We start from the raw sequence: 25997 nt of genomic DNA on the forward strand, positions 1-25997 counted from the left end.
GGCTTCTGTTGGATGTTGCCTTGTAACCAGTGCAAAAATTCTAAATTTATAGTCAAGGGTTCTTCTTCTTCTTCTTCTTCTTTATATATATATTTATATTTTTTTAAATTGAGGTTATTATTTAATATTATATTAGAGATTAAATGATTAGATAATTACGGGTTCTAATTCTACTATCCTTATTTTCATTAATTAAAAGTATTAAAAAAATAGGAGTTAATGTGAACGTGTGAAAATTAGCTTAATATTCTCTTAGGTTTTTAATAGTTATTTGACATGATATGTTTGATAGGAGAGTAAAAACGATGGAAAACTACCCTTATAATTTTTCACCCCAACTTGTATTTTTGGTATAAATTTGAAGGGAAATTTTCCAAGCAGGCCAAAGTCTAACTATATAAAAAGAGTTAATTAATGTTAACCTTGCGAAGAGAGAGAGAAAGAAATTTTCAGGGAGAATTTTTTTTTAGATATTTTTGTGTCCTTCCCTCTTTTTTTCTATTTTTTTTATTTTTCCTTTCATTTTAGTCCACAAATATATGTTATTTAATTTTTTATAATTATATTTTTCTAAAAAATGATTTTATATTTATTGAAACTCACTATTATTCATGATTTTACTATCTCAAACCAAACATTTGTAACACTTTATCCCTTAACCTTTTCTTACATCCTCAACACTTAATTCACCCTTAAATATGGCTCTTTCAACATTTTATTTCCAAAAGTTTCACCTCGTAGTATCAAATATAACTTTAGTTAACCATCTAGGTGGTGGTCCAGTGGTAAGAGTTTGGAACCAAGAGGTTTGCTCCCTCTGTGGTTTCAGGTTCAAGCCATGTGGTTGTTCATATGATGGCCACTGGAGGCTTACATGGTCGTTAACTTCAGGGCTCGTGGGATTAGTCGAGGTACGCGCAAGCTGGCCCAAACACCCATGTTAAACTAAAAAAAAATATAACTTTAGTTCGAAAAGATATGTAACCAACAACTCAGTGCTTAAAGTCAATTTTTTATTTTTTGGAATATTGCTTCTTAATTTTCAAATTATGTGATGAGTAAAAGAAGGTTTAAAAGATTGAAAATGCAAACTTAAGGGGTTGGATTGATAGTCAACGAATTTGTTTTTTTTTAAAAAAAATTATTGGTTGATCACACCTTAAAACCAACACAAAATAAAATTATTAAGTTTTTTTAAACATATCAAATCAATATAAATTTATAATCATATGAGAAATAAACTCGATACCCATTGATTAGTTTCATACTACCTCTTGATATTAAAAAAAAAAGAAATGGGAAAATTTCAATAGTATAAGTGTTAGAAAATAATATAAATCATATCTTGGGACCTCACCTAACAGTTTAAACTTTTAAGTCGAGATAGTTCTTTGACATGGTATCAGAGCCTTGATGACCAAGCGGTCACGAGTTCGAATCTCATCATCCTCATTTATTTAATAAAAATTAAGCACAAGGTAAAGTGGACATGTGCAAGTTTCAAGTCCAAAGGGCTTTCACTTGAGGAGGTGTGTTAGAGAATAATATAAATCATATCTTGGGACCTCACCTAACAGCTTAAGCTTTTAGGTTGAGATGGTTCTTTAACAATAAAATCTTATAAACTTTCAATTTCGATTAACAAGTGTACAAGCTAGGAAGAGAACCAAAAACACAAGAAGATATGGACATGTCCACACCTTCCTTTCTTGAAAAGTTAGAAGAAAATAAGACATGAGAGATTATATGTTTGTCGATGCCCTTATTTTATATATATATATATATATTTTTTTAATATAGCATGTAAAAATCATCAAAAACACCTAAAAAATCAATTTAATAATTTTTCAAACAAAAAATAATTTATAAAACATTTTGAAAAGCGGGTTTAACCATATTACAAACTAACAATTCCTCGAACAAAAACTACCATTAAAATGCCAGCTAGAGAGAAAAACTTCACCAGGAAGAGTTGAATCATCATGCACGATTAGTGCAATTAGGTCCTCATGCAGAGTTTTGTTGGGGAACACAATGACCTTAATTCGAAATGAGAATTTGATGCGATCCTGGCTACAAGAGTGGCAGACAAGGGTTGACAGGAGAAAGTTTTTACCATGTGTAACTCTCTTCGATCCTCTGGTCAAAACCAAAAAACGATGTCAACCTAGCTATTTGCTGCTCGTATAATTTAATTGCTAATTATTTTCATGAGTAAAGGAGTCGCGTTTGTGCTGCGGCCATGCATCAATCATTATGACTCTCTACCATCCTTAACTTTTGATGCATGCGGTGTGCCTCTCATGCAATTATGATTATCTCAAGTAGGTCATCGGCAATATTTTAATGCTGTTAATTTGTGTCGAAACCATCAAATGCAAGCATTGATTTTGTTCTGGGCTAGCTGGAGATCTTACAGGTTATGACAATTTTATCTGTGTTGGTATTTTTTGTATGCGCGAAGGAGATTCGTACGTGTATCCAAGTCAAGAACAGGAATGCTTTCTGAAAAAATAATGTCATCGGAGTCGAGGGATTTTAGTGCTGAAAACTTGCCATAAGGTTACTTCTAAGTTCTGACGCAAGAGCATTGCTATAAGATGACTAGTATTAGTGGGTTGGTAGAGTGATTCTTCTATTTATGATTTGACTTGAATTAAATTACTCAGTTATTTTTTTATTTGATTTGATCTGATTTGATTTTTTTAAAAGATTTCAAATGATTTCTATTTAAATTCTTATTATTTTTTCTAAAACAATATTATTTTTTAAAAAAAAATATTTGAAATTCTTTAAAATATTTTTCTTTTTATTTTTAACAGTAAGATATTAAAACTATAATAAAATACTAAAAATTATTAATTTAATAAGTTTTCAAGTTTGAGGTGCACCGAAAAGCATCATGCTCCAGAAATCTATCCTGGTTTTAGAACTCCGGCAAGAGCCTGAGAGGTTGACCCCTTTTATTGGGAAACTGAAAAGATTGCAGAGAGAGTATCATGAGAGAGCGATGCGTGGAGAATATTGAATAGAGCTAAAGAAGAGTAGTGATGATGATTGAGGATCGAAATGGGGGTTTTGTTTTTCATCTTTACAATTTTCAATTAATGACAGATTTTCACACCACTGCAGTGTGCATCGCATGGCAGAAAGAGAGAGGAGAGAAGAGAGAACTGTCTGGTCTTGCGGGGGAAAAAAAGAAGAAAGTAAAAACATCTCAGATCGCGTTTAGTGATTTTTTTTTAAGAATTTTTTAAAAAATTATTTTAATATACTAATATAAAAAGTAATTTTTCAAGAGTAAAAAATATATATTATTTTTATATATTTATAACAAAAACAAAATACTTAGGAAAACAATTACACCAGCAAACACTGGCGATGTGTGGGGAAGCTGTGTTTTTTAGAGTTTCAAAACACAAATGATGAGGTCGATGACGATGGGTGTGATTATGATAGGTGAGAGCATCTTGCCAGCTCTCTTGTCATGTGACTGCTCTCTCTCAAATCTACTAGAAAACATACCCCAGCATCAGGTAGTGTACACACGGCATTGCGCCATGCAACCATGCTAGTGATAGCCATTATTACCAGTCTAAAGTGGTGAATTCTCTAATGCTGCTGTGTTTTGAACCCAAAAAAAAAAAAAAAAACCTTGGTTAAAGTGATATAGACGTTAATATAAAAATTAATTTGTTTATAAATGAATGTATGTTATTTCAACAAAAAAAAAAAAGATTGTTTTCGTTAAACACTAATTTAAATATTTTTCATATAAAATTTTATAATAAAAATAAGCGAAGATCATGTCCCGTTTATTCATTGCTTTTGTTTTTTCCACTACGAGACAGCCAGCAAGTGCTAACCAACGTCTTCTCCATGTAAAGTCTCTCCCCATTAATACCAGACATTATCTGCGTGCAGCTGTGGCTTTATGCCTTGACGAGCTCGTGCTTTATGTCCATACACCGTATATTGCTTCTCTTGTCTATCCTCAAATTCGTCTACGGATTACGATTTTAATCTCAATTAAGTGTCTACAAGAATGTTTCATCTCGATTGGATTTCCAAATCATATGAGAATTCTCGATTGGATTTTCCCACCAATTTATGAAATTAAGAACCAGGCCTGGCTCCCTACAAAATCCATCAACAACAGAGGTGAAGGAGGATGTCGATTGAGAATTTGATTAAACTTAGGGACCTGATGGAAACAGAAAGTTGTTTACGGACTAACTAAATCGAGAATGCTTATGTAGTTTAGGGACTGATTCGAGGTTTGCCTTTCTTTTCTTCCTAGCGGATCATCGTGGGACAACTTTACACATTATTGTGCAAGTGCACCTTTGTCCAAAAAGCTTTTGCTAGCTTTATTTAAATGTTAATGGTGTTTAGACTTTGTTTACTTCGCACAAAGCTTTGCAAAGCTTAATAAACAAGTCAATGCAATGATCAGTGTCTTGCACAATCTCATGCCTGCCTCACAATAACACTCGTATAACCATCGGTTTCTTCTTCTCTATTGTCCACAGTTTTCTGATTTTGTGGTCCAGAGAAGGTCCGCAGGACCCACTACAACAGGTAGCCATCAAGGCTCGAAGCCTTCGGCCCAGGAAGCCCATCTGGTGGGCTGGTTTACACACCAATCGACCTAAGGCCGTGGGTGTGGCTTGGTAGTTGGTAATATGTAGCCAGTAAGGCTCACATCTTTCATAAACACAAAAGTATAAACTACAACTAAACAAAAATATTTGGTGGTGCTAAAAACTTAAACTAATAATTTTCGGTGTCATGAAGCACTTTGGATGTAACAAGTGAACTGCAGAAAGGAAAATAAAAGGAACGCAGCTACTATATATATATATATATATATTGGCAATGGACGACATGCTTCAAAGCACTGGATTTTATTTTTATTAGTACAGTGATTTCCAATGCGAAAAGGGCATCACTCATCCACTATTTGTACTATTTTGGTAGCTGTAGAAGTGGCCTCTCACCTCTGCCATACATTCTGCACCCATCCTCCCCGTAAAGAAAATAGCAGAACTGGGGGCAACTACTAGGGGTGGAAAGAGGAGGATTATTTTTGCCACACGGCATATCGGTGGCCAGAGGTTGCAAGCGTCCACTCCTTACCCGCTGGGCACCAGGAACCATCCCCAATCTTCATGCACACCTTCTCACCAATAATTGCAGAATAAAGGTTTGGCTGGGCCTCAAAAATCCTGATAGATGATCGGCTGTGGATATCTTGATGCTTCCGAATGTCAATCTGCGGATTTGGAGGAAGTTACAAAGGAGAAGACCTTCCCCGGGTGAAGAATTCAACAGACAGAAATTCACAATTTAACGTACCAATTTCACAATCTGCTCATGAATAGAATTACCCCAGTCATAGAAGTGATCGTAGAAAACTGTCGGCATCCCTGGATGTGTAAGCAAGTAAGCATAACCCTGCAGCAGACCATGGAACAAGAAGTCAGATCCAATAACTTCAACATCACTGTCCAAAATTCGAATTTCAGACCTATGGTTCAAAACAAGACAACGTTGTTGCACAGACAGCCCTAAACAAGAATATTAAGGATCAGCTATTGACTTCATTTAATAGAAAACTGAACGCGACAGCAGCCATAAAGGACATCAAAATTCTCCAGTTTTCTTTCCATCGAAACCCCTAACCTTTAAAACCAAACAACAAAAAAGAACTGATCAAATGGATCCATGTTAACACAGGTTGTCTTCACTGTCCAGTTTAAATCATGGGGAACACAGATCATTCAGCTTATTCAACAAATTTGCATATTGAACATAAGTCGACGTACCTCCATAATATGATCCGAAGGGAAAGGCCAATGAGCCTGCATCAATGAAATGATCAGAAAGATATTACTTCCTATTTGAAAAAAAGAAGAAAAAATCTTGATCACTGATACTGCACAATTATCAACTTGCATTTGAAGGTGATAAATAGATTGGATTAGGATGGGTGGGAGTGTGTGTGTTTGGGGGGGGGGGGGTGCCCAGCAGCCTATCTCATATGCTAATCAGTACTTTCTACAACCTTTACAAATCATCAATGGTGGGGAAACTCAAGTTCTAGCACAAATTAGGTTTAAGTTGCTCGGCTTAATATATCAGGACCGCAAGACCATAGAACTGCCCAGCAGAAGCAAAGAACGAAAAACAAGGAGAGACCATCTGTCTATTCTTTCAATGATAATAGAAAAATATTGGATACCTGTGTTGAGCCTGTGTCATGGTTATCAATGAATGTGACAGCCCTCGAGGGCCACCATCCCAATACACCTGGTGGCTTTCCTTGCGGGTCACGCAGACGCCAGAATTGCCCCTTTACAGCTTCCTTCATTGAAAATCAGGAATTGGTATGACCAGAAAAGTGATGTAACCATAGAAGAATATAGCTTCTTATGCCACCTTATTATATTGAACACTACCCATTCGATGAAGACTTATTTTATATCAAACGAAAGAGGCTCACAACTAAAATATAAAATTTTTGCAGTTGTCCTAGCATCATCCAAAAATTAGCCTGATAAATTAGTTAGTCGGTTCCATCAAGTCAAGAAATAATCAAAGAAAAATGTTCAGTGATATGATATCCCTCGAAGTACCTGAAGAATTCCCTTTGTTGTGAAGTCAAATGCAGCTGAGAGCTGGCCTGTTAAATCAATCCAATTGACTATCCGCTGCCTATGGCTGTCTGATGGAGGAATTTACAGAACAATGTTAAGCATAAAAGTACCCACAGGCATCACGATCAACAAAGCAGCATTTTAAAGTCCTATTCAAGATTTTTAATGAAGACATGTTTATAATAGGAAAGTGCAAATAACATAAGTGTAAATTGAAATCAAGAATTGACGAACAAAACCTGAGAGTATGAAAAGAGGCAATAAGGAGAAGAGGGGAAAAGTGGGACATGGAAACAGTGAGTAATCCCCAGACACCAAAAGCTATGCAAGCAAACCTTTATTAATTACAGGTGTGACATTCCCCTAGCTAATCCAGACCCCAAAATATTATGGAAAGAGAGTACTCCTATCTTTAGGTGGCATGGCTGAGAGTATGCCAATGAGTAAGGATGCAGGATATATTTAGAAGTAATACCTTGGTTGTATTCCAAAAAATGGCCATTGTAATTGCAAGAATCCCAGTACTCTCCAACTGAAAATATGGGCTTCGCTCCTTCAATGTATTCTTTCACATATTTTGGAGAATAACTAAATTGCAGATTGTGGAGATGTAAGTGATGAATGCAAAAATAAAACTATCAGAACAAAAAAATACACTGCCAGTGCAAAAAGATGTTTACCCTCTTGCAAAATCAAAACGGAAATCCTGAAAGCCAACATTCTTACGTAACCACTGCAGCCATGCAGTTATGTCTTTTCGAACAAAATGTTGAGTATGGTCAATATTTGGAACCCCATTGAAGTTGTCACCAGTGCTTCGATTACCCTGGAAAGCAGCAATAACAGGTCAGCAATCCGTGTCTGAGACTCTGTATCCCATCTTAGTATCAAGGAATCAATGGTCAGATCATATTAAGATGCAAGCCTATTTACCCTATTTATCATTCCTATTCATATAGGATCACCTGCATAAACTTCCCCCAAACTCCACACACACACACACTGTCCACGCACATGAAACTAAACTTACCAATCCACCAGTACAAGATGTAACAGCACGTTCATCCCACGATAATGGAACTCCATCATAACGATTGTACATTCCACCGTGCCCTTGCGTTGTTCCAACCCGGTGATTGATAACAATGTCAGCCATTGCTCTAACATTGTACTGCTTCATCTTTTCAAGTAAAGCCTTTAAGAGTTGCTCGGAACCATATGAAGAGTTGAGGTTATAAAGGTTCTGTGGAAGATAACCTGTAAGAACAAAGAGTACAATTAAAAACGAAGATCACCCCTTTCTTAGGCACATAAACAAAATCATAATCAGCCTCAAATATAACAACTTTATCCCTCTAACCTTCGGGTGCGAAGGAGTTAGTAGGCGGCGGCAACCATGCTGTGGTAAACCCAGATTTCGCAATATCAGCAACTTTCTTCTCCAATTTTCTCCACCAGTCATGCTTATGTGACTCCCAGTTAAAAGCCTGTTTAGCAAAGTTTCAATCAAATCTAGAAACTCCACTCCTGCCCATCGACTAAAGCAGCCTAATTTGAAGTCTGGCATGAACAGTTTCTTTCAATATTTTTCTACCCAAAATTACCTGAAGAAGGATTTCTCTTCCGCTCCGCAGCACAGCTCCTAACCAAAAGTAATTAACCCCGTCACAGTTCATAATTAATGAACAAAAACATCTAATTAGAGAGACAGTTACTGAAAGGAATGATAAGAGCAGCATACCATTATCAGTCTGCTGGTCGTTTCCCTGCATTTGTTAAAAAGAAAAAAAAAATTAACCAAGCTTCTAGCTTAAGCAAAGTGATTAGTGCCGGCTTATATTAAAAAAATTTCAAATTAAAATCATTTTTTTATATAAAAAAAATCAAATCAGGTACTTCTCAAGTCGTAAAGTTAATCAGATTTGATTTGACCGTCATGGGTGTTTGAGTGTAAAATAAAGATTACGGTTTAAAAGATTTTTTATTTAAAAATATATTAAAATAGATTATTTTATTTTTTAAAAAATATTTTTATTATTATCATATTAAAATAATTGTAAAAAAATAATTAGAAAACACAATTTCAATAGCGATATCAAACGCTACCTTAATTTAAAATTTAATCGGGAGGTTCTGGGTTGACAAGTCATCACAGCCTAATCGGGTTTGATAACACAGTATTAAGGGCAGGAAAGTAAATAACAACAGTGAAAAGCAAGATACATACATTACTGTTGTAAACCATGTCGGCCCCCTAGGCTTCAATAATTCGACGCCGGATCGTATTATTTTGTTTTATCCAAGTAAAAATCCTGCAGTCACAATCACCTCTCGGTGTTCGTATTCAAGTGCGGAGAGAAAATAAGACATTGGAATAGTGAGAAAGGATTACCGAGCTAGAGGAAGCGATCGCAGCGTGATTTTGCTGGGGTGCATTTAGGGCTATAAATAGAAAATATAAGAGGAGAATTTAAGTGGGTGACTCCACTCGATTGGAATCAATCACTTGGTTGTCGTTCAATTGAGAAAAAGCAAATTCGATTACAGGAGAATTTAAAGATGGTTTCGAACATTACAGATTGCAAAGGGAAAAAGGAGCGGAGTGGAGAATTTAGGAAAAGGGTATCGGTTTTTTTGAAATGGGCGAGAGAAAGTAAGTCTGCCTTTATGTTTCAACGGTTTGTTTTTTTTTTTTTGTCGTTGGGATCGGCCAATCAGGGGGTATGGCATCTTGATGGGGGGAATGCTTGGACGGTTGTGATTTGAAGGCCGTGGTGTTGAGAGCACGTGCTGTTTTGGGAATGGGAGGGACTATGGTGATGTAACGGGAATGAGGAGGGCGCGTTTGCGCGGTTGCATATTTTGGCCGGTGAAGATGTTGACAACTGAGTTCTCTCTGATGGTCAATTTGATTTAAGTAGATATTTTTTTGTTTTTTTGTGCCATAAAATTACTCACAAATTATTTTTAATTTTTTTTTTAGAAAAGTAATAATGTGAAACAAAAAATAAAGGGAATGTAGGCAGAAGCCTAAAAAAAACAGAGAAGTCATCCTATCCTACTATAAGGGAGTTTGGTAACGTGGTTGTGGGTAAGGTTCATCTACAATCACATCAAATACTATTTGATTAAGAAGAAAAAATTGTTTTTTGATGGTAGGACCCATCAAAATGTCAGCCGAACCGCATGTCTATGAGAAGCAGCATTTTGTTGCTTCTCGTAGGGGAAAAAGCAAAACAGTAGTGGAGCCATGCTCCACTGTTCACGTGAACAGTTTTTTTTTTTTTTGAAAAACAGGGTGAAAAGTTTAGTTTTTTTTTCTTGAAAAACCAGTGCAGTTAATTGATTTCACTCGTATTGTTCACGTGAACATGAACAATATTGTTTTTTTAAAAAATTAGTTTAAGGCTAATTAAATTTACTCGTACTGTAATTTTAATTTTATTCCTGATAATATTTTACCTAATTTTATTGCACGCTCAAAAAATCATGAAAACTGTAGTTATTGTCGAACGAATTTTGTATGTAATGAAATTGTAAATTTTTTTAAAAAAATTGAGTTTTACTCGAAAAACTAGTATTTAATATTATTTAATAACACTACATAAATTAGAAGGATATCGCATGATGACGTAGCATTTGTGAAATTTGATCGCAATTCCAATTATGTTATTGCCGGATCCGACCCAGTTAAAAAAAATTCAGTTTTTATTTTTATTTTAATTGTGTTTTATTCAAAAAATTAGAAGGATATCGCTTGATGACGTAACAAAAAATTCAGTTTTTGTTGTTGCGTGCTTAAGAAACCATGAAAAATATAGTCATTGTTAGATAGATTTCGTATGTGATGACATTGCATATAGTTTAATGGAATAATAAAAAAAATTTGATATCAATATTATTTATTTCATGATGTAATAATAGTAGTTAAATCTATAATATTTAAATTAAAAATATTTTTTAATTATTTTATAACCTCAATTAGAAAAGCATTTTTTTAACCAAACACATTAAACTACTTTTTGTTCAACCTCAATTTCAACTACAGTTTTAACCAAACATGTATTTTTTCAACCCAACCTCAACTAAAAGTACTTTTTATAAAACAACTTTTTTAAAATCACAACCACAACAGCAACCACAATATCAAACACACTCTAAAAACAATTAGTCGTGTGGTGATTGTACTATTGACATTACACTGTAAATTGGAATAGTAAGTTTTTTTTATATAAATTTTTAATTTGATTGAACCTTTTTCTTTACATAATTGAGTCGTCTTGGGTCTAAATTAATTGTTGATCACATTTTTTTTTTAAAGAGAAGATGATATTGAAACACAAAGTAACATAGTGAAAAACACAAAGAAAATAAGTGGTAACTTCGAATCTCAACCAAAAAAAAATAATTTGGTCTCTTATCTTTTTCAATTCATAAGTGATTGGTTCTTTTAGTTGTAATAAAATTAATTTTAGTATCAAAATTTATTTTTCTTATTTTTTAATCATTTTTTTATGAGAAGATAAAAGATACTGTTGGAATTCGACGTATAAAGAAAGTCATTGTTAACACCTATTTAAATTTTCAAAATAGTTGAAATCGGTATCAACGAGATATTTTCAGCGTGGGGAGTCTCACAATGATTGCTTTTAGCCTCGATATTGCATAAGAACCATATATAAGTCGAGAATGAAAAATTTTATCCGGATTGATTTTGTGATTTGGACCTTTTTTTTTTTGTTTTTTAAGTTGATATGTTTGTTGTTGATGTTTTAAAAGTGTTTGTAGAGTATTTTCAGATAAAAAATAAGTTTTTGAGTAAAAAACCAATAGGCCCAATTTTTCAGGCGACACAATGGTGCTCAAATTCTAGGATGGCAAATAACATGTCGTGTGCCACAACATGTGATGTGTTATCTGTTTATTTTTTATTAAAAAAAATATGGGTGAACGATAAGTAATTTGCCTCTTTAAAATGAGAAAAAAATTTACAAGCCTAGATGCACGGGCTTAGGCTCGAAGACTCACACACCTAGGCTTTTCCTTTCATAAGCTCACACTGTAAGGTTGTTTTTTAAGCTTTTTTTTTTAGTATATTTAAGTTAAATATAGATTTATAACCTAGTTTTATTCAAAATCTACAACGTAACGCATACCAATAAACTAGTTTTATTCAAAAGTTGTGTTGTGTTTAGAGGTTAGGGTCATTTTAATTCTTAATCAAACCTTTTTTCATAGCTATCTTTATATTGTTTTTGCCTTAATGCTCATTTAGTTATTATAGTTTATGTTTTTCAAATTATTTTTTGTTTATATCAATTGATATTTTCATTTGTTTTATTATGGTTTTGAAGTATTGATATAAAAAATAAAAACATAATTCTAAAATAACATCATTTTAATATAATTTTATTAAAAAATTACTTTAAATAAAACATCACAAATTATATTATCAAATACACAATTAGTTACAACTGCAAATAAAGAGTACCTGCATGCACAAAACTAGAACAGAGAGAGAGAGAGAATGAGAGCTAATAGCTTCCAAAATGTCTTGATTGACCGGACTGCTCCTTGAGAGTAAAGTTCATGCTACGCTAATGAGCACAGACAATCGCAGGAACATCATCGATAAAACCATTGGAAGGAGATTTGGATCATTTCCAGGAACAAAAATGCTAGGTTTTTCACTCCCATGAACAAATCCAACAAATTCTACTGCAGCGACGGGTGGGATTTGTTCCTGTCTATGCAATAAGTTCAGATTGTATCCTTGGTGTGTCTGTCTCAGTACATGAGACACCTCAATAGTTTCTGGCCTTATATATGGACAAAAACCTCTACCAAGAGCTTCTCTAACTCCCTTAATTGGGAAGATGTCGTTGCTGTATAAAAGCCAACATTATTTCAGTTTTTTTTTTAATTACTGGAGTTAACTTGACGAGGTTAAATTTGACCAGGTTATCCGAATCTTGGATCAACCTCTTAAATTGCCTGGATTTAGTTAAATTAATATCCAAAAGAATTAAACTTTAAATCAATCTACGAGGTAAACCAAATTTAATAACTATTTCTAGACAACACCAACAAGGTGATAAACTCCCAAGTCCCAAGGCTCAACTGAAACTTTTGGATTGACCAGAATGTCCGAATACCATACCTTATGCTGACGTGGAGCGAACTACTGGTTTTATTGATCAACGACAGATACAGCTCCTTAACTAAGGAACAAGGATCATTCCTGTCGAGCCTGCCGCACAGGAACGTACCCTCTTAAACAATGTATCGTAGGGTTTTATCAGGGGATACAAAGCAAGCAATGCTAACACTTTAATGGATTCCTTTATCAATTTTTAAACCAAAAAATGGAAACCCCAGCTTCAAAAACCAAAGTATCACCGCCACCACAGCAAGAACCAGACCTCAAAAAGCCCAAAATGTCCACTACGACCTCTGACGACGAAGACGCCGCCACCATGACCCCTGGTGGCGACACAACCACCAAAAAGCAAAGATACAAGCGCCGCAAAATCGCAATATTCTTCGCGTACTGTGGCGTTGGCTATCAAGGTATGCAGAAAAATCCAGGTGCCAAAACCATCGAAGGGGACCTTGAAGAAGCCCTCTTTCACGCCGGTGCTGTCCCTGAACAGGACCGCGGCATCCCCAAGCGTTATGATTGGGCCCGCTCAGCTCGCACTGACAAGGGCGTGAGCGCTGTGGGTCAGGTAGTCTCGGGCCGGTTCTACATCGACCCGCCTGGACTTGTGGAACGCTTGCATTCGAATCTTTCTCCTCAGTTTAGGATTTTTGGCTACAAGAGAGTGACGGGATCGTTTAATGCTAAGAAGTTCTGTGATCGGAGGAGGTATGTGTATTTAATTCCTGTTTTTGCTCTTGATCCGTGTTCCCATCGTGACAGGGAGAGTGTTTTAGCTAGTTTACGGTCTGGTAGTGAGCTTATTAAGTGTTTGGAGTGTTCAGAGAGAGGGCGTAAGGTTGCTGGCGCTGTAGGCAAGCGCAGCTTTGAATTAGCAGACAATTCGTCGAACGATAAAGATGCTTCTGTTAAATCTGAAATTAAAGAGGAGGTTGGTGTGCTTTTGGATAATGGGCTTGAGGATATTAGGAATTCTGAAACTGTAAATGAAACTAAGATCTTTCAAAATGACGGTAGCGGATCAAAATCTGTAATGCCTGAATCAGTCATTTCATCAAACAGTGAAGATGCTAATGTCAATCCTGAAAGCAAAGACGAAATAATAGTTTCCGTGGAGAATGGTGATGATGAGAAGACAAAATCCAAAGAGGAAATGGTGAAGGGAAGTAGTTTTTGTTACGGAGAGAAGGAGAAGGAGAGGTTCAATCGAATACTGGGTTATTACGTGGGGAGTCATAACTTTCATAATTTTACAACCAGAACTAAGGCTGAAGACCCCTCTGCTCGACGCTATATTGTTTCGTTTGAAGCTAAGACCACAGTTAATGTTGAAGGCATTGAGTTTGTGAAGTGTGAGGTTGTAGGTCAGAGTTTCATGCTTCATCAGATACGGAAGATGATAGGGGTTGCTGTGGCAATTATGAGGAACTGTGCACCTGAGTCGTTGATACAAACTGCTCTACAAAAGTGAGGACCAATATCTACTGTTTTTTTTTCCCTTCCTCCTGTAATGGGTTGCATTCCAATGTCAATCGTGTTTTTCTCTAATCCATGTTTTACCAAAATTTACAGGGATGTTAACATCAATGTGCCTACAGCTCCTGAAGTTGGGTTATACTTGGATGAGTGCTTTTTCACATCCTATAACCAGAAATGGAAAGACAGCCACGAAGAAATTTCTATGAAAGATTATGAAGAAGAGGCAGAGGACTTCAAGATGAAGCACATATACTCACACATTGCAACGACAGAACACAAGGAAGGATCAGTGGCTCTGTGGTTACATTCTCTCAACCACCGAAACTATCCTGATCTTCGTGTTAGCAACACTGTAGATAACAACAACAGTGAAGATAATAACAATGGCAAGGAAAGCACTGGATTTGAAAACACGGCTCCATGTACATCTCTGTGAAACTGATTACTCAGAAACTGTTTGCTTGTTTTGGAATTATTGCAGCTGGGTTTAGGTTATCCTTTTTTCCCTTGCAAGTTATTCTATTTAAATTTTGCTGATTAATTCTTGGCGTTTGCTTTCTGAAGCAACTTAGAGGTCAATTAAAATATAATCTCCTGGGTTTAGCTGTTCAGCAATTGTGTATGGTAAGGGACCAAGGGTGCTTAAAAACTCGGTCTGCTGTTTTAGGTTTCCATTTTCTCTGGAGTTTTGCTGGTTCTAAACAGCAGTAGTTCAAGCAATATCTATTTGGTCGGGATATTTTTGGCACTCGTTGAGTTTGCGGGGGATTTTTGTAAGATTCGAGTTCACATCATAAAATAAGAAACTTACACCATGTTTTGCCTGATTAACCCGGTAGTTCTTTAAATTCTAAAAATATTAATTTAATACATTTAAAAAAAATAATTTGAAAAATAAATATATTTTCAAGTGAAAATTAATTTAAAAAATAAAAATTATGTCAATTTAAAGTTAATTCACTTGATTAACACAAGTTAATTTTCAATCTAGTTAAAATTTATTAATTTTATTTTGAAAATAAAATTATTATAATTTTTTTAAAAAATATTAATGAACTAGATCAACTTTCTATTAGTTTGACTCGGTTAGGATTAATAAACATGTGGATTATATTGAAAGACTTTAAATTATCAATACCAAATTGCAATATTCCAAATTTACCAAAGAAGAAACCCACCCCACCATTATAAGTTCGCTGACCTCTTTCTCCCCGTCCCCGGGAACCATTTAGCTTCTCCCTTGTAAAATGGCCGTAGACTGGACTCAACTCCCACCTGAATTAATCGAAATAATCTCGAAAAAAATCACAATCTACTCCGATTATCTCCATTTCCAAGCAGTCTGCCACGCATGGAAATCTTCGATCCCCAAGACACCCAACCACCTCCCTCCACAACTCCCATGGCTCCTGCTTCCTCAATCCCAATCAAACCAATCTTCCTACCGTGCTTTCTTCAATCTCTCCACCTACAAATTCCACTCCCTTAACCTCCCAGAAGCCTCTCATCGTAAAAAACACTGTGGTTCTTCTCATGGCTGGCTCATAATCCTAGACGATTCTCCTTCAATTCTTGTCATAAATCCCTTAACACGAAGAAAAATTCATTTGCCTGCGATATCTAGTTTTCCTAATGTTGTTAGCTTCGATTACGCCAATGTGGGGCGAGAGTATTTGCTTGTTAATCCGCAGGGAGAGCGTAATACAGCTAGCTTGAGGCAAATGAGAGATGGGTTTATAAAGAAAGTTGTTATGTCTTCAAGCCCTTTGGAAAAGAAGGGAGATTTCTTCGTGGCGATGGCAATTCTTTGTTCAACAGGTGATTTGGCTTACTGTAAAAATGGAGATGAATGTTGGAATATAGTAGAGAATTCGCGTTCTTTTAGTGAAGATGTTATTTATTTTAATGGATTATTTTATGCTGTCAATAAGGCTGGCCAAATTGTTGTATGTGATGTTAATGGCAATTCACCTAAGGTTTCGTTTATCGAAACCCCACGGCAAATTGGTGGTGATATGCAGTATTTGGTTAGTTCGGGAGATGGGTTGTTATTAGTTACAAGGTATTTGGATCTTGATGTTGAGTTTGATATTTTTATCTATAAAACAGCGAGGTTTGAAGTTTTTAAGCTAGACTTGAATGGACCAAGGTGGGAGAGGGTGACAAGTTTGGGTGATATGATGTTGTTCATTGGAGAGAATTCTTCGCTGGCGTTATCTGCTTCGGGTTTGTCAGGATGTATGGGGGACTGTATATATTACACTGATGATTACTCTGCAAATAATTATGATGGTCATATTGGAGAACATGATTTGGGCATTTTCAAATTATCGGATGGAAGCATTGAACCATTGCCTTGTTATCCGCGGAATTCTTATTCGCGGTTGCAATGGCCTCCACCACTTTGGATTTCGCCCAATCCATACTAATTCTGGATGCATGATGTAAGTACAAGTGTTTGTCTTGATTGTGTCAATGTAAAATGTGTAATTAGTTCCTCTGCTCGAATAGTTCCTTGCAGAAGAAGGGTGTTTTTCGCTGTAAATTATGACTCCATATGCTCATGACCTTATTTGTAACAGTGTGTGATTTCATCTCTTGGCTTGTTAATTCCAGGCTTCTATGAAGCTTAATTAATGATCTTACCTTGCATTGGTATGTTGCTATTCTTTCTATTAGTGTTCTGCCATGTTCTGTATTTAACAGATCTAGACCCGTTTTCAAAGATCATAGAAGGTATTACTGTATTATTGTGACAAATATGGACTTTTTTATGTAGATACCTTAAAACAGTTATTCGTGTATTTGATGCAAATGGGAAATGTGCATGGCTGGAAATATTCTTGTTTTCTTTCTAGGTATGGATGGCTTCTAGGTACACACACTATATGTTTTAGGTTAACAGCCCATTTCTACTTGGGCAAAGATGCAAGTGAAATACATCTTTAATTGCAATTTGACAAGTAATCATCCGTGTCTAGAAGTGATAATTGTAGATTGAAAATAAACATCTCCATTTGGTGTTCAATGAATGGACAATGCATCTAAGTGCTAAATGGGTCGACTTAAAATACTAGGATGGATATGCATTATCTTGTTTTCTCAATTGATTCCTGGATTTAGTGCCAGAATTTGTGGAAATCAGTCCGATTCTGCAGTTTTTGGATCATGGTATGTTGCTGGATAGATGATATGTGCCTGGCAGCTGGATGTGCTAGAGAGTTTGACATCTTACAGTTACAAACTTAACAATGCAAAACAGCCAAACTAAAATTCTTGCAAATTGGATCAGGGTCCTGTTACTACCAAAGTTCTTTGGCAGAAGAAGGTACATGTATCTAATTTTTTGTTTTTGCCCTTGATATGTGTTTGCACAGTGACGAGTTTTGGCTAATTTGGTGTTGTGGGTGAGCACAGTTTTGGATCGATTTCATTGTCCCCTACCAAGTGTTCTTACAGTTGTGTTTCTTTTTCAGTAAGCTTTCTACGATCGTCTGAATGTCTAAAGGTATTAAGTGTGGGAAGAAATAAGATCTTTTATTAAATATATTGATAGCTATCTATTCACTCACTTGATGCAACTGGTGAATGTGGGAAGGTGGGCCGTGGCATACCTTTTCTTGCCCACAAGTGATTTGTTGTTTATAACCATTATATGTTTTAGCTTGAATGGTTGCTCAACATGTTAGCGGAGACCTTGATTGTCGTATAGTTTCTTTAGCTATGTAGCTTTTCTTGGGAAAAGATGCTGAGTTTCTTTTCATTGGAATAAGGTGTGCTTTTGTGCATGTATGCCTGGAGGTCACTTTGTGGATCAAACGCTGTTTCTTGATTTGCGTTCTGTTACTGTACAGAAGAGTTAAGTCTTATTCCTGATGAGTGCCTGAAATCTTCTGCTTCCTTGTAATATATAGAAATATCTAACCCAAACCTAGGCCTATTACCTCTTATTCTGTCTCGTCTTTCTCCCTTGCCATCTGTTTGGCTGCTGGGAGAAGAGAAAGAGGTGTGGGGTGGGGGTTTAGAGTTTAGGTTTCATAACTTTTATTCTGCATTTCTCATCTCAACTAAGCTAATGGATTGTCCTCTAATAATAAAAAAAAAAGGAAAAAAAAAGTAACGAATTGGATGAGTAGAAATTAGATATACAAAGAAAAAGGAGAAAAAGCAGAGTCGGTATTTAATTTTTCTGGATAGACTAAGATCGTTTCAATTATGGTAGCAAAATAGTTGTCTTCATCCCCTAATTCATACCCGGAAAAGTTTGACTTTAATAGAACACCGACAAAAAAAGAATTGGATTAACTGCAAAAATAGCATTGAGTGATTCCTCTCTAAGAAGTACAATGACTCTGGATCGTCCACAAGGGTCTGCTGCATGCTTTAGGGTGACTGCTCTCTAATCCGTAACCATATTTGATTTCTGGAAAAATTCATGGGGAAGCAGTATACCTGGAAAGCGTTTTCCAGCATGAGCTTCAGTTTGCTTGGGAGCTTCGACTAGTTCAACGTTATTTTCTTTCTTGAATAATTGATGCAGGAGCAGTGGAGCAGGAGGGCATTCTTCAACTTTCTTTTCGGTTTGTTTGTGAGCTTCCACTGATTCCCAGTTATTTGCTTTCTTTAATACCTGGTGTGGGAGCGATGGAGCATTCGCGTGTTCTTCAACTTGAGCTTCAGTTTGTTTGTGATCTTCAACAGACTCACAGTTACTTGCTTCCTCAAACAGTTGGCGTGGGAGCAGTAGAGTGCTAATCCATTCTTCAAGTTGAGCTTTAGTAAATTCGTGAGTTTCAACTGATTCACAGTTTTTTCCCGACTTGCATGGTTTTGTTGGGAGCGGTACTGTGGCTTTGCCTTCTTCAACTTGAGCTTCAGTTTGTTTGTGATTGTGAGCTTCAACAGATTCACAGTTACTTGCTTTCTCGAACAGTTGATGTGGGAGCAGTACCTTGCCATCGCTTTCTTCAAGTAGAGATTCAGTAAATTCGCGAGGTTCAACTGATTCATAGTGATCTTCCATCTTGCATGGTTGGGGTGGTAGCAGTACAGTGTCATCGCCTACTTCAACTTGAGCTACGGTTAGTTTATGATTACTTGCCTTGTTGAATAACTTCTGGGGTGGCAGTAGCTTAACCATAACACTGTCTTCTGCAGGTAGTTCAAGATTACTTTTGTTGCAGAAACATTCATCAGAGATCAGTGGTAAGGCTAAGAAATTCCCCATTGTAGCCACTGATTTCTCGGGAATACGAAGTCTTGAAAGAAAACTAGGAGAATTCTTGAAACAACGCTCACCCAGAATTTGTTGTGCAAGACTCGCAGCCAGGGTTCCTATATTTATAGATTTCCTGTGACAACAACGTATCCCCATTTCATACGGATTTCGCCAGTCCCTTCCGCCTGCGGATTAATCTCTGAGACTGGACAGGCTAGCAGTAGCATTTCGGCCCAAGTTCGGAAGCCCTTTAGTATTGGACTTCCTTTCTCCTGTTCTGCAACTTGTGGGGATTTTGGGTTCTGAATCTTTCTTTTTCGGTATATGGACTTCGTGTTTGCAACGGCCTGCTTTCCACCTAATTTGCTACTGATATATATATATATATTGCTTTCACTCAAAATCCGTTATATCTGATACTAAAAAAAAAAGTAACTTAAACAAATTAATTTTTTTTTTATGATTCTTAAAAATTAACATAAATTAAAAAAAAAAAAGGGTAATTCACTTTTACCCTTTTCACAAATCATTGTTCATTGGAACAATTATTATTATTAATTTAATTAATTTTAATTTTAATTTTATTCTTCAATATTATATTTGTTATGAATTAAGTTTTATAGCTTGTTTTAATTTAATTTTTATGAAGTCAATTTATTCTTATAATCAGGGTCACGAGTTTTACAAAATAATCCGGTTGACTCAAGTTTTTTATTTTATTTTTAATTGAATATTTTTTTTAGTTTTGTTATTTAATATTGGGTTGATTAAAATTGAGTTTTATAATATGTTTCATTTTTCTTATAGAGTTATCTCGGTTTCACGGGTTTGAAAGTTTAACTTAAGTTGATTCAAAAAAATTTTTAAATGATTTTTTTTTAATTTTATCTTTTAATTTTCGGTTGATTAGGAATTATGATTCATACTTGATTTCTGATTTACTTTCTACAAGGTTATTACAATCCCATGACTTGGGTCACAGGGTAGTTCGATTGACTCGAGATTTTCTTTAATTAATGTTTTTTTAATTGCATCATTCAACACCGAGTTAATCAAAAAAATTAAACTTTGTAACTTGTTTAGATTTTCTTTTAATGAGGTTATTACCGTCTCATAATCTAGATTGACTCGAGTTAATTTTTTATCATTTTTTATTGAATCTTGTTTTCAATTTTATATTTTAATATTTGATTGATTGTGAATTAAATATTATAATTATTTTTTTACTTTTCACGAGGTTATCATAGTCTTGTGATCCTAAATACAAATTCAACATGTTAATTTTATAAATCATTATTTGATTTAAATTTTATTGAAATGATTTTTACGTTCAGATTATTTTTTTTTGATACGCAACACAACGCATACCACTGATCCAGTATCTTCCATTCAGCTTCTAGGTATTGTCAAAGCAATCTTAATAACATGTCAATAATGTTGGTCCCAAAATTCAAACAAGAGACCTTTTGAATTGAACATTTATAATGACTTGAAAGCAACTGGTAAAGTGACAATATTTATTGTAAAAAATCCCCCTTTGTAGCCCATATTCGTTGAATTTGACTGAATAAAGAAGGCAAATTTACTGATATATGTAATTTGTATTGCACTGATTGGTCATGCGGTGGTTAAAAGCAGAATGGACTTCTTCAACTTTCCCTTTCAAAACTATAATCATTATATCGATCCAAGAAGTGACCACAGAAGGACCCCATCCGAGGAAAAAACAATCGGATCATTAAATCTTCGAGTCTATTTATTTATTATAACGTCATCCCAAGTTATTTTTATTAAAATATCATTTTTTTCACTCGATGATATTAATCCAGCCGAATTTGACAACATCAATCATATCACTAAATATACAGCTCTCGACTGTATCAACCGTATCATTAAATTGAGGTAATATTACTACAAACTCGAGCCGAATTAGAATTACTTTTTTAATCATAGATTTTCTGAATTCAAGCCAAAGACACTCTATGGGCTAAGCATCTACTGGGCCTAAACTAACTCACCACCTTATCCTTTTCCATAGAGTCAACTTCATTAGCTCATCTTGCCAAGAACACAGCACCCTATCTACAAAGTGTACAGACTACAGAAACCTCCTAAAAGCCAGAACGAATACGACATTCCACCCCTATTTTTTATACAGAGAAAGAAAGGCCAAACACATCCTATACTACGCAATGCATCGCATTGAATACAATGAAAGTGGATTATTATCCATTGATGGCCCACCGTAGACTCTAGGATGATCACTCTCTAATCCATAATCCATCATCGGACGGTACTCCAGCTCTTCGTCGTGATCATAAGCGAATTCCGGTATCCCAATCTCATTCCTCCTCACATGGTCCCACAAAAACTCCATCCTCGTCACGTATTTCAGCTTCGAGTATAACCTGTTAAGAGTTGAGACAACAAAAATTAACCCAACAATTAACACCTACCAACCACTAATTAATTACATCCCAGATTTAATCACTGAGTGGAGGTTGGTCGAGAGGGCTCGAATGGGACCCCAAAAGGGCATGAATCTTACCCTCCACTGAAGAGAAAACGACCAAAGGTGGCAAGGAAGAGTCTGGCTTGGAGTCCCGGATGCAAAAAGTAAACAGATTCAAGATGACTCTTGACGTTCATTGGAATATCATCATAAATAGATCGAAGGGTTGAAATCCCAGGGAAATTCTCACTCCTTTGAACATCTGTGTGTACATACACCACAGAAAATGCCTTCTCTTCTAATTTTGGATATATTTTCTCCTCCAGGTATTTCTTCAACACCTCACTGCTCACCGCTCGAGCTAAAACCACAAGAGAAAAAAGCTACTTGGTCTTGAACAATCAAAACAACAAAAATAAAGAACACATCTTTATTAGGTAAACAAGAACTGCTTACCAGGGAAGAGTTTGCCAATGATGAGAAGAACCTTACGGCCATGTTTATCACGGCCTTGAATCTTGAAAACACCAAGTTTTTCTAGGAGATTTTCTTGCTCAGAACGCGTGAGAGTTGAAGGCGAAGCCATGAGGAAGTTTCTTTCTTGGTTCGAGAGGGAAGGCGTAGCGATAAAGAGAAAGGGCAAGGAAAGTTTATATCGGGTAAAAAATTCAAGGTGGGGACTTATCCGTAATTGTTGGCATTATGGGAAGACTCACAGAAAGTGGGAATATTCTATAGCATCTTCCCATATTTGCATTGGGATTGAACCGAGCCTGACTTGGCTCGGTCACGTATGACTGACACGTATGGAACCCTTTCGGGCACATCTGCGTTTTGGATGGGTCATGTGGTCCGGTTAACCAAGACATGTTTTGTGTGGTTAAGAGGGTGTTAGGACCATGATTAACAGATGTGTCAAGCATGAACTTGAGGGATCTCAACTTTATTAGTGTGACAAACCAACTATGTGTGAAGGGGGCAAGGATTTAGATGGATTTCTTTGTTTTTTTAACAGCACATTGTATTGAGTTGAAGATTCTAAGATGAAGTAGCCACGAATAGGACGAGCCACTTTAGCCTTTTTATGGTATGTTGTTATTCCTTTCTCCTCTTGTCATAGTTCGAATTTTTTGCATAAGATTTTGTATGTCAAAATTCAAGATTATTTTTAGTGAATATCTAAATTATAATTATAAAACTCGTAGTACCCAGACTGGTTAACACATGACTTAGTTAACATAAAGATTAAATTGAAAATATATATATATAAATATTAGTTGACCCGATGACATAGTCAAAGCCCGACCATCAATTTATTATTATCTTTTTAAAAAAATCACAATAATATTGTTTTAATTTCTTAGAAAAAATTGAACCAAAAATATTTTTGGATTTAATAATTATGCCAAGAAATATGTGAATTCTGTATATTTTTTAATGTTTAATTTTTTTATCCCCACGGCATGACTTGGACATTGAAACTAACCGCATCTAAATTAATTTTTTTTATCATCAAGTTTTAAACAGGTTGTTTATATTTAAACCAATACATCGTAAATGAATTAATTTTTTATAATATCTTCAAAAACACCAACCTTGAATGGCAGTATAAAAGTAAACTCATATACCAATTAGATTAAGCGTCCGAGAGTCGTCCCTCTCCGAGGATGCAGTAAACTCTCTCTCTCATAAGCACAACATGGATTTTGCAATTGGATCAGATAATATTGTTAAATCTGGTTTTGAATATCAATAACCTCCTCCATTTGTACCAAAGGAGACCATACTATGCTTTCATGGCCAAGCACATCTGGACCCACGATGGACCGGCTGCCATAACTTACATCCATCTGCATGCATTGATTTCTCTAGAAACACCGCTAGCTGCTGAATAAATCCAAATTGGCTTTTAGTATGATTGAAGCACTGTGTGGATTGGCTCAAACAATGCATCATCCCAACAACAAAAACGACAACGAAACGGGAATTTCTAACTCCGGCTGCTTCTAATGTTACCAAAAAATCTTCGGTTGGTTCAAATTTGAATTGTACAGAAAAGAATCCTATTTAGCAATGTTGTTAAATTTAATTTGACCTGGCTAGTCAATTCGGTAGTCTGTCATTTGATCAGGTCAAATTTTAAATTAAACAGTGAAAATTCATTTTATCAAACTCAATTGAGTTGGTAGATTCACTTCTTATATTGTCAAAACTATATTCAACTATTTTTTTAAATAATTTTATTATATTATATTTTTAAATATTAAAATGATGTTATTTTAGATTGTTATGGGTTAATCCACCTAATCCATTATTTGAGTTTTAGATTGAATCATAGGTAAGTCAAGTTAAATAACTTTGCTATGTAGTGATATTTTGTTAATACTCGTATAAAATGATATGTAAAACTTAAGCGGGCTCTGTACGTGACTAATAATTTTTAATTATTCTATCAATTTATTTTCAATTGTCAATTGGTTACGAGAAATTTTATGATGCTCGAGCTATAACCAGTGATATATAGGTAAAAATATTCTTATCACTTTTAAATTTCAGTGTCCCTCTTATTTTTATATTGATCTTTCTCTTCAAAGAAAGTTTTATAAAATAACTAATAAGATGCTAGCTATAGCTCTAACACCATAAAATTTTCCACCATAGTTAATTTTTTCCAGGAAGTGCTACGGTAATTTTTTTTTTTATTTTTCCTGTTTAGACATGGTAATCTACTCAAGATCCATTGAAATATGAGAGATAAACAGATTATATAAAATAATGTTGCGATTTCTTTCTCTGGTCCACTACGTAATGTGCTGGTCATAAATGATGGAGAAGGGACCTCAAGCCAGCATTGGAAGTTACTTCAATGGTGGGATCCATGAGATTCTCGCTCTAGGTGGATAGACATGGCCGAAAACAACAAGTTTCAAACAAATAAATATTAGCTTGCTCGATCACGCAACGTAGGCAGTTGAAGTTGAAGGCATTGATGTGGTAAACGATAATGTATTAAATAGACGTTAGAGAAAAAAAGGGTACGTGCAATAGAAGGATAACGCTGGTGGATGGATGGTGGTTTTTCTCCATTAGAAAAATAATCATGCGGAACCTACTATGACTTGGAATCTGGATTCCAAATTTCAACTCATTGTGATTGGCACCCGATCGATGTCTGGGTGGTCGATAAGCTGTGGATCGGAGGTCAAGCTTAGAATCAAGATCAATGGTTGAATGAGAAAACTTTCGAGGTTGGAAAAGGAGAAAAATCTCAAGTGTAAATGGTTGACATTCATGGATATGGTAAGCTAACAGGACAGCGTTTCAAGAAAACCATGAGCTAGCTGAAGACAATAAATCTGAGCACGCCTCGGAGATGAAAAGGGACGGTGATTCTGCTCTCCTTTTGAAGGAATCTATCTGTGGGGAAGTTTCCTTTCTTGATTAGAATATAGCCTTACCCGAAAGATTATATGATTCTTTTTTTTTTATATTACAAAAATCTGTCTGGAAGGTAATGGTTTCGCCATCAAAATCAAATTTTAAACAAATTATCCACCAATCCTAGACTTACAGTCACGCGGACATCGTAATCATCCCTCTTCGTCAGGGCAGTATTTTTATATTAATTAGTAGTTATTTTTTAAAATATTTTGTATTTAAAAATATATTAAAATAATTTTTTTTAATTTTTTAAAATTTATTTTAAATATCAACATATAAAAAAATAAAAAAACATATAAAAAATTAATTTAAAGCAAATTAATTTTTTAATTTTTTTAAAAAGTACAACCTAGCCACCTAAACAAATAGCATCTTAGTATTTATTTGATATTGTGATACATAATACTTTTTAAAAGTGTTTTTTTATTTGAAATATATTAAAATATATTTTTTTATATTTTTAATATCAACCCATTAAAATCATTAAAAAATATTAAAAAAATCAATTTAATATTTTTTTAAAATAATTACATTTTAAAAAAGAAATATAAAAAAACCATCGCACTCCAAAAAAAAAACATTAAAAGT

The 25997-nt window shown here is 35.1% G+C and overlaps 4 protein-coding genes across 4 annotated transcripts; 2 read left to right on the forward strand and 2 right to left on the reverse strand.

Moving 5' to 3' along the window:
- Positions 1-4888: 4888 nt before the first annotated feature.
- On the reverse strand, positions 4889-9283 carry LOC7496889 (probable alpha-amylase 2). Its single transcript, XM_002301899.4, has 13 exons — positions 9052-9283; positions 8887-8971; positions 8401-8425; positions 8264-8301; positions 8020-8146; positions 7690-7916; positions 7340-7485; positions 7135-7247; positions 6639-6727; positions 6245-6367; positions 5829-5864; positions 5359-5457; positions 4889-5275 (listed from the first exon to the last, which is right to left on the reverse strand). Exons 2-13 carry the CDS (start codon positions 8902-8904, stop codon positions 5084-5086), a joined length of 1233 nt encoding a protein of 410 aa, XP_002301935.2. The 5' UTR covers positions 8905-8971; positions 9052-9283; the 3' UTR covers positions 4889-5083.
- Positions 9284-12894: 3611 nt separating this feature from the next.
- On the forward strand, positions 12895-15046 carry LOC7490609 (uncharacterized). The gene is made up of 2 exons (XM_024595298.2): positions 12895-14286; positions 14392-15046. The coding sequence occupies exons 1-2, from the start codon at positions 13025-13027 to the stop codon at positions 14732-14734; spliced, it is 1605 nt and encodes a 534-aa protein (XP_024451066.2). The 5' UTR covers positions 12895-13024; the 3' UTR covers positions 14735-15046.
- A 409-nt stretch (positions 15047-15455) lies between these two features.
- Positions 15456-16935, forward strand: LOC7490610 (F-box protein SKIP23). The gene has a single exon (XM_002300638.4). It carries the CDS (start codon positions 15546-15548, stop codon positions 16725-16727), a length of 1182 nt encoding a protein of 393 aa, XP_002300674.2. The 5' UTR covers positions 15456-15545; the 3' UTR covers positions 16728-16935.
- A 4432-nt stretch (positions 16936-21367) lies between these two features.
- On the reverse strand, positions 21368-22756 carry LOC7496892 (uncharacterized). Its single transcript, XM_002301902.4, has 3 exons — positions 22425-22756; positions 22065-22329; positions 21368-21924 (listed from the first exon to the last, which is right to left on the reverse strand). The coding sequence occupies exons 1-3, from the start codon at positions 22552-22554 to the stop codon at positions 21702-21704; spliced, it is 618 nt and encodes a 205-aa protein (XP_002301938.2). The 5' UTR covers positions 22555-22756; the 3' UTR covers positions 21368-21701.
- Positions 22757-25997: the final 3241 nt, after the last annotated feature.

The sequence above is a fragment of the Populus trichocarpa genome, chromosome 2 (assembly GCF_000002775.5).
Source record: "Populus trichocarpa isolate Nisqually-1 chromosome 2, P.trichocarpa_v4.1, whole genome shotgun sequence".
NCBI classification, from domain to species: Eukaryota; Viridiplantae; Streptophyta; class Magnoliopsida; order Malpighiales; family Salicaceae; genus Populus; species Populus trichocarpa.

Bases quoted from the DNA above. Each gene is read 5' to 3' on its own strand.
- LOC7490609 (XM_024595298.2), top strand. From the start codon at position 13,025: ATGGAAACCCCAGCTTCAAAAACCAAAGTATCACCGCCACCACAGCAA. The intron at 14,287-14,391 runs GTGAGGACCAAT...CAAAATTTACAG, and splicing joins ATACAAACTGCTCTACAAAA to GGATGTTAACATCAATGTGC.
- LOC7496892 (XM_002301902.4), bottom strand. From the start codon at position 22,554: ATGGCTTCGCCTTCAACTCTCACGCGTTCTGAGCAAGAAAATCTCCTA. The intron at 22,330-22,424 runs GTAAGCAGTTCT...TTGTGGTTTTAG, and splicing joins CATTGGCAAACTCTTCCCTG to CTCGAGCGGTGAGCAGTGAG. The intron at 21,925-22,064 runs GTAAGATTCATG...AACTCTTAACAG, and splicing joins CGTTTTCTCTTCAGTGGAGG to GTTATACTCGAAGCTGAAAT.
- LOC7490610 (XM_002300638.4), top strand. From the start codon at position 15,546: ATGGCCGTAGACTGGACTCAACTCCCACCTGAATTAATCGAAATAATC.
- LOC7496889 (XM_002301899.4), bottom strand. The intron at 7,917-8,019 runs GTTAGAGGGATA...TTGTTCTTACAG, and splicing joins TAACTCCTTCGCACCCGAAG to GTTATCTTCCACAGAACCTT. The intron at 7,248-7,339 runs GTAAACATCTTT...TCTGCAATTTAG, and splicing joins CGTTTTGATTTTGCAAGAGG to TTATTCTCCAAAATATGTGA.